This window comes from Podarcis filfolensis (assembly GCF_964270895.1).
Source record: "Podarcis filfolensis genome assembly, chromosome: 3".
NCBI lineage: Eukaryota > Metazoa > Chordata > Lepidosauria > Squamata > Lacertidae > Podarcis > Podarcis filfolensis.
The window spans coordinates 73366312-73383109 of NC_139606.1; the positions used below are offsets into that span (position 1 = coordinate 73366312).

At 42.8% G+C, this 16798-nt stretch overlaps 1 protein-coding gene across 2 annotated transcripts; it reads left to right on the forward strand.

The window, feature by feature from the left end:
- The first annotated feature begins 351 nt into the window (after window positions 1–351).
- LOC310759166 (sulfotransferase 6B1-like) lies at window positions 352–16349 on the forward strand. 2 transcript variants are annotated; one of them, XM_083606106.1, is made up of 8 exons: window positions 352–374; window positions 6437–6681; window positions 7581–7717; window positions 8652–8741; window positions 11178–11304; window positions 13348–13442; window positions 15320–15476; window positions 15974–16349. In XM_083606106.1, the coding sequence occupies exons 2-8, from the start codon at window positions 6480–6482 to the stop codon at window positions 16099–16101; spliced, it is 936 nt and encodes a 311-aa protein (XP_083462232.1). In that variant the 5' UTR covers window positions 352–374; window positions 6437–6479; the 3' UTR covers window positions 16102–16349. The 2 variants fall into 2 exon arrangements, with proteins under 2 accessions (XP_083462232.1, XP_083462231.1); XM_083606105.1 differs by lacking the exon at window positions 352–374 and adding an exon at window positions 5059–5390.
- The last annotated feature ends 449 nt before the right edge of the window (window positions 16350–16798 follow it).

Here is a 16798-nt window from a genome sequence, read left to right on the forward strand (position 1 = left end):
AGGAAAAAAATATTCTGAATCTCAGAAGCCACAACAGCAAGAGGGATCGCTGCGCAGTGAAAGCAGCAATCCCTCTTGCTGTTCTGGCTTCTGTGATAGCTGCGCAGCCTGCATTTGCTTCATAAGACGCACACACATTTCCCCTTACTTTTTAGGAGGGAAAAAGTGAGTCTTATAGAGCAAAAAATACGGTAAGTTTAGACTTGTCTGAAAGATCACGAGCCTTTTCAGCAAAGGATCAATGGTGTCTCTACGAATCTCAACATAAAAAGGACATCTAAAAAATATATGTTCGGGGCTTCCTATTTCCCCTAATGGGAAGGTGCAAAGTCTCTGTGCGTACAGGACTCTTCCATAGGAGCCTTCCGGAACCGGTGAGGGCAAAGCTGAGCTTCTAGCAAGAGTGAAAGCCCTTCTTGTGTTTCTGGATGTGAGGAAATAGAGATATGTTGCTGGAGCAGCTACGTATCTCCCGTTTTCTATGATTTTATAATCGGGGACCCTTGTACAGTCCTGTTTTCTCTCTATGTCCACGATTCTTTGCCTAACCATGGTTCTAGCTTGGCCCAGGCCCATAGTTATGAGGGTTTGGGGAGCAAGGCCTAGTTTCTGAAGACTGTTTAAGACTGCTCTCTGCCAGCCAGACTGAAACTGGTCGCTCAGAATCAATGGGGCTATTCCTCGGGGGAGCAGTTTCAGAGTTAGCCAGTTTTCCCTCTTTGCCCTTGCTACAGTCCTGATCCAAATCAGCTCCTTTGAAACCTGCAATTTGCATGAGAAAAAGCATTCCCATTCACTTCAGTGGCAACTTTCAACCATCCATAGACACTGCAGGTGCAGGGGGGGGGGGTCAGATCAGGACCATGGGTTTGGAGTGGGGGCAAATAGAAAAAAGTTTCCATCTCTCATTCTGTCTGACTCAAAACCACCACACATGACTATTTCTGAAAGAAGATAAAACCCCAGTGAATGCAAGAGCAAACAATGGGATTAACATAATTTATAGTATTTGCCCTACCCTCATTATCTCCAGAATAACAGTTTTTTTTTTCATTTACAGGTGGTGAAAAGGCATATCAAGCATAGCAGTTGGACAGGGAACGCCCAGGTTTTGTTCAAGGGGTGAAACTTCTCCTTTAAAATCATGTTTTGTTCTAAACCAGCCACTTAATCCCTTCCTTCTCTGCACTTAATGTTTATTTAGTTAGTTGTTTCACAAGATTTATATACTGCTTGAATGTTGTGAAACCTCAGAGGCTTAGAAAAATCTACATTTTTAAAAATAAAGTTGTTTACTTAAGAAATTATGTACTTGTGTTGAGTTTTCCAGTAACCACTCAGAGCACAAAAGCTTCTGCTGACTTTGTCGTTTGAACCTGTTGCTGGTGTGAATATTTATTTATTGTAATTAAAGCTCAATTTTTCCTCCAGTGAGTCCAACGTGGCATCCATGGCTATGCTCTACTTCATTTAACCCCCCCCCTCAACAACCCTGAGAGGTAAGGTTAGGGAGAAAAACGGTGACCAGCCCAAGGTTGCCCAGAGAGCTGCATGACCAAGCAGGGATTTGAAATCTGGTCTCTCAGGTCCTAGTCTGACACTCTAACCACTATACTACACTGCCTCTATAATCTCTGCACCCTCAATCCAAGGCCAAGCAGGTTTGCTTTGTCTGTCATGAACTAGACAATGGAAGATAAGAAGCTGGAGACTGGGATGGGATTTGCAGTGCACACTCAAACCTCAGCCTCTTTCAGCATTGTGCATTGATATGATGCAGAGGTGAGCTACCTATGCCTTGTGGGAGATGTGCGGCACCCCTACATCTCCTTTGGTGCAGGCTCCTCAAATTCTCCTTGCCTTGCACATACTGCCTCTGCCATTGTTGAAAAGTGCCACCACTACAGCAAAATATTGCTGAGACAGGAATAGATTCCTGCATGCAGACTGCAGAGGTCAGTGACCTTTCTGAATGCTTTCTGTTCCCCTCCCCCAAAGAGTGGGAAAACGTCAAGTTTGCTGATGACACTGAATTGTTCAAGGTTGTTAAAACAAAAAGAGATTATCAAGAGCTCTGAAAGGACCCCACCAAACTGAGTGAATGGGCAGTAGAACGCCAAATGCAGTTCAACGTAAACAAGTGTAAAGTGACGCATGCTGGAACAAAAGACCTTAATTTCACCCTTGCACTCATGGGGTATGAACTAGGGGTGATGGACCAGAAGGAAGACCTTGGGGTCATAGTAGATAGCTGGATGAAGATGTCGACCCAGTGAAGATGTCGGCCTCAGTGTGCAGTAGCTGCTAGACTAGAGACTTTCCACCTCTGTGCTTCCCATTTGTAAAATGGGAAACAGAATTAGAAGGGCCTTAGATGTATCTCAACATGAGTATTACTGTGGTGCTCTCCATGCATAGGTTTGTAAACTTCCATCATGTCATTTCTTATTCATATTTTCTCTAAACTAAAAAGTTCCAAGCACTGCAATCTTTATTCATAGGGAATCACTTGTGGTTGTTTTCTGCACCTTTCACAACTCTACAATAATCCTTTTTTAACTGAGGCAACCAGAACTGTACAAACAGTAATACAAATGCGGTTGCATTATGATGTTGACAGTTTTCTTTTCAATTCCTTTCCTAATGATCTCTAGCACAGAATGTGCCCTTTTCACAGTTGCCAACATGGAGCCACCCAGATCTTGTTAGGCTCCAATTTGCATCAGCCAAGCCAGCAAGGACAATTGCCCAACAACAACTGAAGGGCACCATCTTGACTACCCCTGCTATACATGCCCACTTAAAAGTCAACCCAGTTGTTTTCATTGGGGCTTATTTCCACCAGGTAAGTGCTTATAGGTCTGCAGCCTAAACTGCTTATAAAAACTTCCTTTCCTAATACAGTCGTACCTTGGTTTTTGAACAGAATGTGTTCCGGAAGTCCGTTCGACTTCCGAAACCAAAGCACGGTTTCTGATTGGCTGAAGGAGGCTCCTGCAGCCAATCAGAAGCTGTGGAAGCCCTGTCGGACATTTGGCTTCCAAAAATAGTTCGAAAACCAGAACTCTCACTTCTGGGTTTCTATCATTCGGGAGCCAAAACATTTGGGAACTAAGCTGTTTGAGAACCAAGGTACGACTGTACTTTCCTACATATATGTATGCTACTTGTGTGACTTGATATGTAGGCTGCCGTTGAGAACAGCTACTTGATTTATACACTTTTAGTGCTTGCCTTCTCCATATGCCACTGTTGGAATCTGGATTGTGTGAAAGGTTGATCTGTGTTGGCCTGGTTTTGTGGATGGATATATTATTTGGTTCCCAGAAGTGCAAGCTGGATTTCGAAGGGGCAGAGGAACCAGAGACCAAATTGCAAACATGCGCTGGATTATGGAGAAAGCTAGAGAGTTCCAGAAAAACATCTACTTCTGCTACGCAAAAGCATTTGACTGTGTCGACCACAGCAAACTATGGCAAGTTCTTAAAGAAATGGGAGTGCCTGATCACCTCATCTGTCTCCTGAGAAATCTCTATGTGGGACAAGAAGCTACAGTTAGAACTGGATATGGAACAACTGATTGGTTCAAAATTGGGAAAGGAGTACGACAAGGCTGTATATTGTCTCCCTGCTTATTTAACTTATATGCAGAATTCATCATGCGAAAGGCTGGACTGGATAAATCCTGAGCCGGAATTAAGATTGCCGGAAGAAATATCAACAACCTCAGATATGCAGATGACACAACCTTGATGGCAGAAAGTGAGGAGGAATTAAAGAACCTTTTAATGAGGGTGAAAGAGGATAGCGCAAAATATGGTCTGAAGCTCAACATCAAAAAATCTAAGATCATGGCCACTGGGCCCATCATCTCCTGGCAAATAGAAGGGGAAGAAATGGAGGCAGTGAGAGATTTTACTTTCTTGGGCTCCATGATCACTGCAGATGGTGACAGCAGTCACGAAATTAAAAGACGCCTGCTTCTTGGGAGAAAAGCAATGACAAACCTAGACAGCATCTTAAAAAGCAGAGAAATCACCTTGCCGACAAAGGTCCGTATAGTTAAAGCTATGGTTTTTCCAGTAGTGATGTATGGAAGTGAGAGCTGGACCATAAGGAGGCTGATCGCTGAAGAATTGATGCTTTTGAATTATGATGCTGGAGGAGACTCTTGAGAATCCCATGGACTGCAAGAAGATCAAACCTATCCATTCTTAAGGAAATCAGCCCTGAGTGCTCACTGGAAGGACAGATCATGAAGCTGAGGCTCCAGTACTTTGGCCACCTCATGAGAAGAGAAGACTCCCTGGAAAAGACCCTGATGTTAGGAAAGATTGAGGGCACAAGGAGTAGGGGACAACAGAAGACGATATGGTTGGACAGTGTTCTCGAAGCTACCAACATGAACTTGACCAAACTGCAGGAGGCAGTGGAAGACAGGAGTGCCTGACATGCTCTGGTCCATGGGGTCACGAAGAGTCAGACATGACTAAACAACTAAACAACAACAAATATTATTTGGTGGCAGAAAATTGTAAGCACAAGCAATATCTATGCACCATTCTATGAGCAATCTATGAGATGATCCTCATTACTGAATGTCCTCTACTTCTTGAATATCAGATGGTTTCTCCTGGTGCTAAAAGGGGTGCAGACCATGGCAAATGAAGAATAGGGTCCAAGGAAAGTCAGTGGGTGATTTTGCAAATCCGAGGTACCAAAGCATGTGCAGAGTGGCTTTCTGATTTTATTTAGTAACCATAGCTCAAAAAAATTCCACAAATATAGAAGAGGCGCTTGTGGTCACGTGGTGGAAAAAGAAAGGAACGGATCTCTAGCAGTAGCTATCTGAGAAACACACTCAGTGAAAAAAGTTAAAGAAAATGTAAAAAGTAAGGGTTAAAAAATCCTAAAAGAGAAAGAGAAAAGGAGGAGGCAAGCATTGTGGAATGCAAAAATAAAAGGTGAAGGAGAGCAGAGCCAAATGGGAATAACTGGTTTGGGCACATTTTCGAGGCTGATCATGCTGCTTTCTCATTTTTTCTCGGGCTCCCTGTAGGCTGCAACATCGTGAAGAAGCAAGGCAACAAGTAAGCCTGATAACTGCAGCCAGTTGACCCCTTGAGTAATATTTGATGGAAACTGGACATTCTCCCACAACCTGGATGGACCTGTACTTTAGACTTGATCATATTGCAAAATCTGCAGCGATTGCATAACAACCCAGAAATACATGAATAAAGGAGGGTGGGATGAAAAGGAGGGCAGGACGAGGGAGAGACTTGAGACGAGTATAAAAGCTTCATGGGATCGGGAAGGAGATATTTGCTCAGTTTGGTCCAACCTAACTGGAGCTCCTCAGATCACAGAAGGGAAAAATCTGGGGTCAGGTAAGAGACTCCCCCCCCAAAAAAAGAAGCACCTTTGGCCATGCTTTTGCTAACTTTTAAATGACTAAAACAATTACATTATTTCAATCTATATTCTGTTAAAAATGCTGAGGGTTGAGGGTCTTCTTTTTCAACACAAAAGACAAAACTTAAAATTTAACTGGTCCTGCTTTTATTTTTGTTTGTTTTATATGCTTTCTTAAAAAAAATGATGGCTTTGATTACTTTTTTGAAATATACTCAGAGTCGCAAAGTGATTTCATGCTCTTTATTCAGCTCATAGTGGTGAGGAGGAATGAATGAATGAAAGTCCCCTCAAAGTATCTGCTTTATATACATTATTTACACAATGGGCTGCACATGATTGGCTAATTCCGGAATTCTACTGTAAGCCAATCAAGTTGTGGATTCACTTCTATCTGGAGCATGATTGGGTGGTTCCTGCCAACCAATCATACTGCTGCATTGTTCTAGGACCAATCAGACTGCTGCATTCTGAATCCTATTGTTCTAGGACCAATCAGACTGCTGCCTTTTGGATCCTATTGTTCTAGGACCAATCAGACTGCTGCAGTTTGGATCCTATTCAACTCAGTACATAACATTTTTGCAAGCTGTCCTAAAAAAAGCAACACCTATAGTAACTCAAGGGACGTGGGTGGCGCTGTGGGTTAAACCACAGAGCCTAGGACTTGCCGATCAGAAGGTCGGTGGTTTGAATCCCTGTGATGGGGTGAGCTCCCATTGCTCGGTCTCTGCTCCTGCCAACCTAGTGGTACGAAAGCACGTCAAAGTGCAAGTAGATAAATAGGCACCGCTCCTGTGGGAAGGTAAACGGCGTTTCCGTGAGCTGCTCTGGTTCGCCAGAAGTGGCTTAGTCATGCTGGCCACATGACCCAGAAGCTGTATGCCGGCTCCCTCAGCCAGTAAAGTGAGATGAGCCCCGCAACCCCAGAGTCGGTCACGACTGGACCTAATGGTCAGGGGTCCCTTTACCTTTATAGTAACTCAAGTGTGTAAGCCAAAGTCTCTGCCTTCCTTTACAGTCACTCCACTTCCAGAAGAGAAAGAAGAAGAGACCTTTGAAAAATGCCTTACGTTAGACAGAAGTTCATTGACATTCTGGAAAAAGCAATGGAAGATGGTGAAAAGATGACTCGAGAGGAAATGCTATTTACTTATGACGGAGTTGTGTACCCCACAGCTCTTTGCAGCCCAGAGCAGTTCAAAGCTCTTGAATCTTTTGAGGCAAGAAGTGATGATGTGTTTCTAGCAGGATACTGCAAATCCGGTGAGTGTGTGGCCATGTTAACATTGGTTAAAGTCAAAGTGATAGTGGAGACTGGAATGATAGTATGCAAAAAAAAAAAAAAAAAAAGTTCTTGAATAAATGGCAGTATAATACCATAATTTGCAAAGACCTAAAGACAGAAAAAAAATTATGAACAACAAGAAAAAATTATGAACAAGAACAACAACAAACCTCAGTTCTAATCTTCTGAATATTTTTGGCTGCAGAACTTTGATGACAAAGGGATATGCTACAAATGTAGACATGTTAATGTGGGGAGAGAGTTCAAAAGAGACAGGTTGTTTTGATAGGACACTTGTCTTCAGCTGATATAACCACCAAGGGATCCTGATTAGATGTAGGGAGGTCTTCCTCTTCTCCCAGGCAGTTGATGGGATAAGACTTAATGTTAGCATCACTCAGATTAGTTAGTTTTCTGCTGTTGTCTTCTGTCTTGATTTGTTCTTAAATTTGATTTAAGGCCTATTTTAAACAATATTTTAAAACTTTACCGTCAAGGTTGCCTAGAGACTGCTCTGTCTTGGTAGACTAATGAAATAAACAGGAAGGTAAATAAACAGCTAGGTGACACAAGTATATGTGAATAAGTCTTTCTGTTTAAATAACACACACACCTTAAGTATGATTGTATGTTAGTGAATATTCTATTGCAGTCTTTAAAGATCTCCTTTTTCCTTTGTTTTCTGGCAAAGTAATTTTGCTTTTTGAGGAGAGAAAACAATTATGATAAAAAAAAATTGGGAAAGAATGTCTTCTATCAGAGTTTCTTGAAACTCACTATTCTTCTTGCTCATGAATTAATCAGTTCTCCGATTATTATGCATTTGTTGGCAGTCTGAAAAAAAAAGCATTTCATTCCCAGCTCTGTGTTTTCCTAGGTACCAACTGGGTTGGCCAAATAGTTACAGATTTAGTAGTCACATCTGCAAAGAAACATGAACCGGAGAAACTGAATGAAAAATTGCTACTTGCGGAAATTCCGTATATTGAAATTGGAGATCCTGAAAAGTATCAGGTTAGTACTCTTTGTTTGTAATGAAACCAGGATTGCCCAGACATAACCCCCCTCCCATTGTCACATTTGTCACCAATGCCACCATGAGTGCCACTGCCCTGGTAGAATAGTTCTTAAAGTTTAATGTGGACCTTCCTAAGGAAGAAGAAGAAGAAGAAGAAGAGTTTGGATTTGATATCCCGCCTTTCACTCCCTTTAAGGAGTCTCAAAGCGGCTAACATTCTCCTTTCCCTTCCTCCCCCCCAACAAACACTCTGTGAGGTGAGTGGGGCTGAGAGACTTCAAAGAAGTGTGACTGGCCCAAGGTCACCCAGCAGCTGCATGTGGAGGAGCGGGGAAGCAAACCCAGTTCCCCAGATTACGTGACTCTTAACCACTACACCACACTGGCGAGTCCTGGGCAAAGTTTTCCCTGATCACTTTCATGAAAAGGGCATTGACTCATTGCACTGACACCAGTGCAGCTAAGGACAAATTTTGTGGTGGGAAAAACTTACCCCTCCCAAGAAGCCTGTGGTTTTTTTAAAAACCCAGATACCTTTTGAAGGGGCATAGCATTGTGGCCCCCAATGGAAGGCTCCCCCTCCAAAAATGCCCCAGAATAGTATGCAGTTTTGGACATTCTGGGAGTCAAAATGGCAGCCACCATCTAGAGGCTTAGTGGTCACTAAGGAGAGTTCCATGGCTGCAACAACAACAAGTTTTAAAAGAAGCTGCCCAAAGGAAGGGTTCTCTGCAAATTTTCAGCTCAGCTTCAATTTCCATGTTGAAGTTCTTGGAAGTGTTTTCAAGAGTCATGCACAAAGCTTGGATTGCCCAATCAGTTTTGCTGTTGGCAAATAGTAGAACTGATTATATTTTTTTTTAAGTTGGCTTTTTAAAAAAACAAATCATCTGTTTTCCATTTCATGCCTATTAATTTGGCTTCTGGAAGAGGATGAACGGCTATCCCTCCAGGAGAGTGATGTTTACTCATCTCCGCCCTGATAAGCTTCCAAAATCTGTCTTCAAGAATAAAGCCAAAGTAAGTACTGTTATCACAAAAATATTTAAAGTGGTACTTGTATGTTGGTCTTTAAGGTGCTACTGGAAGGAAATTTTTTTTTTTGTTTTGACTATGGCAGACCAACACGGCTACCTATCTGTAACTTGTATGTAGATCAGCCTTGAACCAGCTCATAACTGTAAGCAAACAAGTCAAGTGCTTTTCAAGGTAGATGTTAACTTACAGCTCAAACCTCTAATAAGCTTTCGTTTTTACCAGCAGCCAGGCTTGAAAGACTGGAAGAACTTAGAGGGTGCTTTTCTGACAAATTGGTACAGTAAAGCATGTAGAATAGCACTTGTGGAAAATTTCACTAATAAAATAACATTGGCACAAGGGCGAAGCATAAAGACTCTTTTGTAACTGATTGGTGTAGCTTTATTATGCATATAGCTCAGATGAACACAGAGGACTCTCCTCACATTATGTAATCTTTTAGTTAACCTGACTTGTTTATTGTTTTCTATACAAATGGTTGTCTAGGATAGGAACTTAACTCTCTTTTTTGCATGTATGCCTAGACTCTGTCTTCTGGGTTAGGGAGGGATATTTTACTATATGTGTGCACGATGTCATTATATGTTGTAAGAATCCAATATACAAACAAGCACTTTTAAAAAAATTAAACAAAATCAGATATAACAGAGTATCATAGCCATAACTGCATCTACAATCCTGTTACTTGCACCAGCCGGAGCAGAAGAGTGGTATGGGAGAAAGTTCAAATTCTAATTTTGCTATGCCAGCTCCCAGGCTGGTGTGGGAAATAGACCCAGGCCTGTTCCTATCAACAATGGCCCATCAAAGCTGGTGAAATAAGTCCTGCCAGAACTGCAATGGGCTGATTTATTGCTTTAATCCTGGTGCTGACATTCTACTCTGTCCCTTGTTCCACTTAAGTAAAGGTAAAAGTAAAGGGACCCCTGACCATTAGGTCCAGTTGCGGATGACTCTGGGGTTGCAGTGCTCATCTTGCTTTATTGGCCAAGGGAGCCGGCGTACAGCTTCCGGGTGATGTGGCCAGCATGACTAAGCTGCTTCTGGCGAACCAGAGCAGCGCACGGATACGCTGTCCCTTCCCGCTGGAGAGGTACCTATTTATCTACTTGCACTTTGACGTGCTTTCGAACTGCTAGGTTGGCAGGAGCAGGGACGGAGCAACGGGAGCTCACCCCGCCACAGGGATTCAAACCGCCGACCTTCTGATCGGCAAGTCCTAGGCTGTGTGGTTTAACCCACAGCGCCACCTGCGTCCCTTAAGTATAATGCAACAATTGTCCCACAGTGTGAGATTTGAAGGTGTGTTTTCTGGCCGCCTTTTGTGTAGCGTGACTTGGTCCAATTTGCACCGCATAGGAAATCCTATAGTAGCAACAGGACATGTTTGTACTTGTAAATCAGTAGCTAAAAGCAGCAGGAAAGAAGGTAGCTTTTACCAGATAAAATGAATGTGGATGACAGCCAGTCCTGGGGGTGAAAGCTTCTTGTGTAAAGAGGTTAGACAAATTCATGGAAGATGAGATGAGTCATGGCTACTAGTCATGATGGCTGTGAGAGTGTTATGCCTCTGAGCACTAGTTGCTGAGGAACACAAGAATGTTGCACCCATGTCCAGTTTGTGGCCCTCCCATAGGCATCTGGTTGGCCACTGTAAGAACAGCATATGGGACTAGATGGGCTATTGTGGGATCCTACAGTGTCCTTCCTACATTCTTGTCAGTTATGTGCTATGCAGCCCAGTTCTATCAATTTGTATTCAGACATCACAATGACTGCAATGGGTCTCACTCCCAGTGCATTAGATTGCAGTGATAACATGTGGTGTGTTAATTGATTGTCAGGGTACTGTCAGCGGCTCCCGGCTGGTTGCCCAGGGAAGTATAAAGACAAGGAAAAGTTTCTTACCGCCCTTTTTTATTTCAAACATTACAGAGAGAAGCTATAGAACTCAGCCTCTTGGAAAATGGCGTTGTCCCGAATGAATCTCCACCCTCCCCGTCTCTCCCACTTCCTCATTCGTCACCATCATCACCTCCTCTGTGGATGCTGCTAAGTGCCCTCTGTCTTTGAGCTCTTTGCTCTCCTACTTTTAAAGCTCGCCAGGTTCTAGGAGATGGTGGGCCTGTAATGCTTTCTAGTGACAACGTGTCTGCCAGCTGCTCTGGTTCTGCCTGCTCCTCATGGCCAATTATTTCCCAACTTTTCCTCTCTTCTGCCTCTGAGCAGTGACCTCCCGCAAATCACTGTTGTAAAGCTATACCGTCTTCCTCTTCCTCCTCCCTGGGAGGGTCAGGTTGGGGAGCGGTCTCCACCACTCTCCTCCTCAGTCCAGTCCCTGACATTGATTTATGAGAAATATGGTGCATTGTAGATAGTGCAATTCTATCATCTCATTCTCATGTTTTCGTTTTCTAGATATTGCTGCTCATTCGGAATCCAAAGGATGTTGCTGCATCTTTTTTCCATTTCTCGAACACCTTCGCTCCATATCCCCCTTATGATAAATTTGAAGATTACTTCCGAGCTTTAATGGAAGGACAAAGTAGACATTCCCTTTTCCTATCTATGTCAACTATAATAATGCATATAATATGAACAGCACAATGGTTTGCATCTAACAAAGTTGTTCGTGTGCCTTCCTCCAAATCTGTTCTGGGGGATCCCCAACCCTCCCAAGCAGATTTTGGGAGTGTGGGGTATGTAGGAAGAGGAAAGGGAGAGGAAGTCCTTGCACAAATTGGATGACTTTGTTGGATACAACCTATTGATTTTATGTCTTCTCTAAAGTCATCCAATGTTGAATTTGAAGGGATTATATTGTAAAGCCATTTTTTTTAAAAAAAAAAAACATTTCATTTCATTCAAGCATCATCTGACAGTGGATAATGATCCTACCTTCATCTGATAAAAAATAGTTAACACCAATCACAATTCCCAAATTGAACATAACAACAAATGACATTTAGTTGAAAATGGAAGCAGATGTTTGAGAACTGAAGAGTAGTAGGAAGGGGAAACACATGAGTCAAAAGCTCCTGTATGTAACACTAAACTATGGTGTTACATGTACACTTCTTAGGAAGTGTCAGACTTGCTGCTTAGATATCTAGAGATCTGATTTGCATAAGAATCTTTATTGTCATTGCATTGACTTGTACAGGAAGTTCAGATTGAATGCCTCCTTGACAAGTCCGTCAGCTGGACAGTCCTAATTCCCATGCTCAAAATCCTGATTTACTATACCATCATAAATTTGTTTTTTGAGATTCAGTTAAATGAGAACCATGGAGCACCAACATTACCATATGTTGATTCCAGTGCTTCTCAGACTTTTGATACTATTAAGGCCCAGGGTTTGGGGGTGAGAGTTGACGCAAAGGGAGGCACATTTCACTCCACATCAAAAATACATATTTGTATTTTCATGATCAGTTCACAGAACATTGGGCAGGCATGCTCCTTGCAGCTGAAGGAGATCCTGATTAATATTGCTTTCTAGCAGGAGTGCCGTGTACAGTGGAACCTCGGGTTACATACGCTTCAGGTTACAGACTCCGCTAACCCAGAAATAGTACCTCGGGTTAAGAACTTTCCTTCAGGATGAGAACAGAAATCGTGCTCCGATGGTGCAGCGGCAGCGGGAGGTCCCATCAGTTAAAGTGGTGCTTCAGGTTAAGAACAGTTTCAGGTTAAGAACGGACCTTTGGAACGAATTAAGTACTTAACCCGAGGTACCACTGTATATGGGGTATGTGGGGCACAAAGGGCTTCAGCCCCCTTAATATTTTGAGGCTTGGGGCTCACCCCTCCCAGTATCAAGGGGGCCACCATCCCCTGCCTCCCATGGGGCAGGAGGCTTGGAGGATGTTTTTGCCATTCCCACCCCCCCCCCACGATCACATGTGACGTCATGCATGTGTGACTGCCCCCCCAATGTTGTGCCCAGCTTCGCACACCTGCTTCCTAGTGCCAAACTTCCATTTTGCCCAGTTAATCAGGACTTCGGGATAGGGACATACTGGGCAATGGTAGTCCTCAGGTATTCTCTTGACCTTCTGCTGGCTGAGTCACCGCTGCTGCTTACAGGTGGGAGAGGAGAAGGTCAAGGCTGCAGTAAGCTCAGTCTGGTGCAAACATACTGATGAAGGCAATCTTTTGCTTTTGCACCATCTCATCCCACTCCCTTCCAGTAAGCAGCAGCAACTCAGCTGGTGGGAGGTCAGGTAAGCACCAGCAACCCCACCACTACTGTCCATGACAGTCAGCCATTGTGAAGGCGACATCCCAGTGTATCCTCTTCTCTCCCTCGTGATGGTGTGTGGAACAATCCTGCATGGCACATTCCCAATTTGAGGGGCATAGAGTAAGTCTAACATTTGTTCCTGTGCTTAGCCATGGTGTTTGCAGAAAATGAAGATTGTTATAAAGATTGTTATATGAATTCTATACTTATTCTTAACAGTAAGAGTGTAAGTTCAACCCTATGCATGCCTAGTATGCCTCATTGGGTTCAATGGGACTTACTACAAGATTATTGTGTATAAATCTTGCTCTCACCATTGCTGTATGATCTGATTTTTGCCAGTGCCCTGGGGTTCCTATATTGAATATCTTTGTGTGTGGAACAAATTCATTGATAAAGAAAATGTCATGCCAATAACATATGAAGAGCTGAAAGAGGTAAGTTTAATCATGTTCAGATATACCTTGTAGTTCAGGCAATTGTTCAGCTAAAAGAGGGTTTCCATATTTCAAAAAGTGAAATATGGCAACCCTAGCAAAGCTGTTGAGCTTTTTTCCCTTTTCTTTTGGCCAAAGCTGTTGAGTTTTTGAGCTATTTTTAAGGAAATTCACCAAAATTACACTTCCTACATGGGTTGCCATATGTTCGAATTTTTCCTAACATTTCCACCCATTTTTGACAGCCTAATGTACATTATTAAAGCCAAAAACTGCATCACAAAATTCAGAGCAATGCAAAAGCAGAAGGACAACTATGTTCCAAGCAGCACACAAGTGTTTGCTTCCATAAGTGAAATAAGCAGAGTCCTCAAATATCTCTTGCACGACCCCATTTCAGGTTGGAAGAGGCCCCTTTGAGCTGAACCTAGTTCAACTGAACTGAGGTTCATACATGCAGAAGATGTTACAGGCAGTGTTTTGATATATAACTGGAGAACTTGGATTTGAGTTGCCACACCAGGCTATAAAGAACCAGAACCCCAGCAGGCACTTCTGTAATACAAAAGCATGAAAATACATGAACTGTATGTATGGGGAAAGGCCATTGTTTAGTGATAAAGTGTCTGCTTTGCTTGTAGACTGCCCCAGGCTCTATCCCCAGAAAGACCATTAGGTGAGCTTAGACAGTATAGATAGTAATGAGCTAAGAATGTAAGATGAGCCCTATGGGATTAGGCCAGTGGCCCATTTAGTCCAACGTTCTGTTCTCACAGTAGCCAAACATGATTGTGGGAAAGCTGCAAGCAGGACCCAAGGACAAAAACACTCTCCCTTCCTGTGATTCCTAGCAAATGGTGGAAGCTAGATGGATGAAGGGTCTGACTTCATAAGAAGATGGCTTTGCATGCCCCTGTAATCAACATAGGTATACTGAAAATGGATGCAAGTGGCGCTGTGGTCTAAACCACTGAGCCTCTTGGGCTTGCTGATCGGAAGGTCGGCGGTTCAAATCCTCGCGACAGGGTGAGCTCTCATTGCTCTGTCCCAGCTCCTGCCAACCTAGCAATTCGAAAGCACACCAGTGCAAGTAGATAAATAGGTACGGCTGCATCAGGAAGGTAAACGGTGTTTCCATGTGCTCTGGCTTTCTTCACAGTGTTCTCTTGTGCCAGAAGCAGTTTAGTCCAGCTGGCCACATGACCCAGAAAGCTGTCTGTGGACAAACGCCAGCTCCCTCAGCCTGAAGGCGAGATGAGCGCCGCAACACCATAGTCTCCTTTGACTGGACTTAACCGTCCATAAAGAAGGCTGATCGTCGAAGAATTGATGCTTTTGAATTATGGTGCTGGAGGAGACTCTTAAGAGTCCCATGGACTGCAAGAAGATCAAACCTATCCATTCTTAAGGAAATCAGCCCTGAGTGCTCACTGGAAGGACAGATCGTGAAGCTGAGGCTCCAATTCTTTGGCCACCTCATGAGAAGAGAAGACTCCCTGGAAAAGACCCTGATGTTGGGAAAGATGGAGGGCACAAGGAGAAGGGGACGACAGAGGACGAGATGGTTGGATAGTGTCTTTGAAGCTACAAACATGAGTCTGACTAAACTGCGGGAGGCAGTGGAAGACAGAAGTGCCTGGCGTGCTCTGGTCCATGGGGTCACGAAGAGTCGGACACGACTAAACGACTAAACAACAAACCGTCCAGGGGTCCTTTACTGCAAATGGAAGTAAAGTGTGTTGCATTGTGACTTTCCCTAAGCAAGCTGGATTTATTTGTTGGATGTATGAATTTATATAAGTAAGTTTGATTAACTTACTTCATCAAACATCCAGTCAGAGTATCACACGCATTGCTTTTCCTTTTTCCCTTTGCAGAACACAGCTGCAGGAGTCAAAAAAATAGCTGAATTCTTTGAACTGAACCTAAGTGACGAAGACTGTCTTGGTGTTGCAGAAAGGAGCACTTTCAAAGCTATGAAAGGCAATTCCAAATCAACCCATGGAGAATTTGGTGATGTTTTTTTCCGTAAAGGTAAATGCTATAAAGCAACCTATACTCTTCTTCCAGCTTTGGAAAAATCACCCAAGGCTACGAATAAATAGCTTTTATGCATTGCATAAAAAACAAGATTTCAGGGGAAGCACCCCAAAATTCTTCAGGGGATCTGTATTTTATTTAGAATGCAGAAAAAGAGAGTGAAATGTCTTAAAAAATGATAATTGAAAAAGTAACAAAATGGCAGCACCACGAAGGGTAGGAATTGTGTTACTCATCAATTTTAATGTTTGACATTTTATTATGTTTTTATGTGTGCTGGGGGGCACCCAGAGTGGCTGGGGAGGACCAGCCAGAAGGGCGGGGTAAAAATAATAAAATTACTTATTCACAAAAGTAGTTAATATGCTTTAGTAGTTCCAGTAATGTTTTGGACTTACTAACGCTTACCTGCAACTGCAAATATGTGATTTCTGGACCACAAATGGAAAATCATGGTTGCTTGTTATAATTTTATATTTCCTTGTTTTCAGGTGGTGTAAGTGACTGGAAGACACTTTTCAGTCAAGAAAATAGTCAGGAAATGGACAGAATATTTAAAGAAAGATTAGCAGGGACCAAGGTGGGATCAATTATAAAATACGATGTCTATTGTAAATAATGAAGACTGAAGAACAGATGTAACTACTAGGAGAGGATTCATAAATGATCCTCTGAATTTCAAGGACAGCAAGAAATCCAGGTTTTTGGAATGAATTCATCAACATTATATCTATATGAAAGGGCAAGAGAAATTATACCAGCTTTTTTGGTGAAAACTTTCAATATATACATGTACTCATCCTATAATTAATCCTAATCAGATCGATGCCAGATTGTTCTTTCAAAGATATAAACTTTGTAAAATGATATATATTATTTGATTAGTCTTTTGTTAGTGTAGAAACACACTTTTTCCGTTTCACTAATTTTTCCTCAGGTAGACTAGCCTGGTTATGCATTTTAGATTATTACACTAAACTGTCAAATAGATGTATTATCCAAAAATGTTTATACTAGGGGTTGTGGCTCTGCTTGTGTTGCTCACCAACCCCACCTACCCACTTGCTAAACTCCCCCCACCTTTTGCCAACCTCCACAAAACTAGATTTTGCCAAACACCCCTCCCCCCCTTAGACCACAGCTGAGGAATCTGGTTCTCACCTTCTGGGCTAGCTTTGTGATGTGGGTGGGGCAATCTGCTTGCCAGTCACATGATGGCATTGCAGTATCACATGATTGACAGGTGAGTTGCCTCTCTCTCACACACACTTGTCAAAATCCCATCATCAGAAGTTGCAAGGGGGATAGCCTGTAAA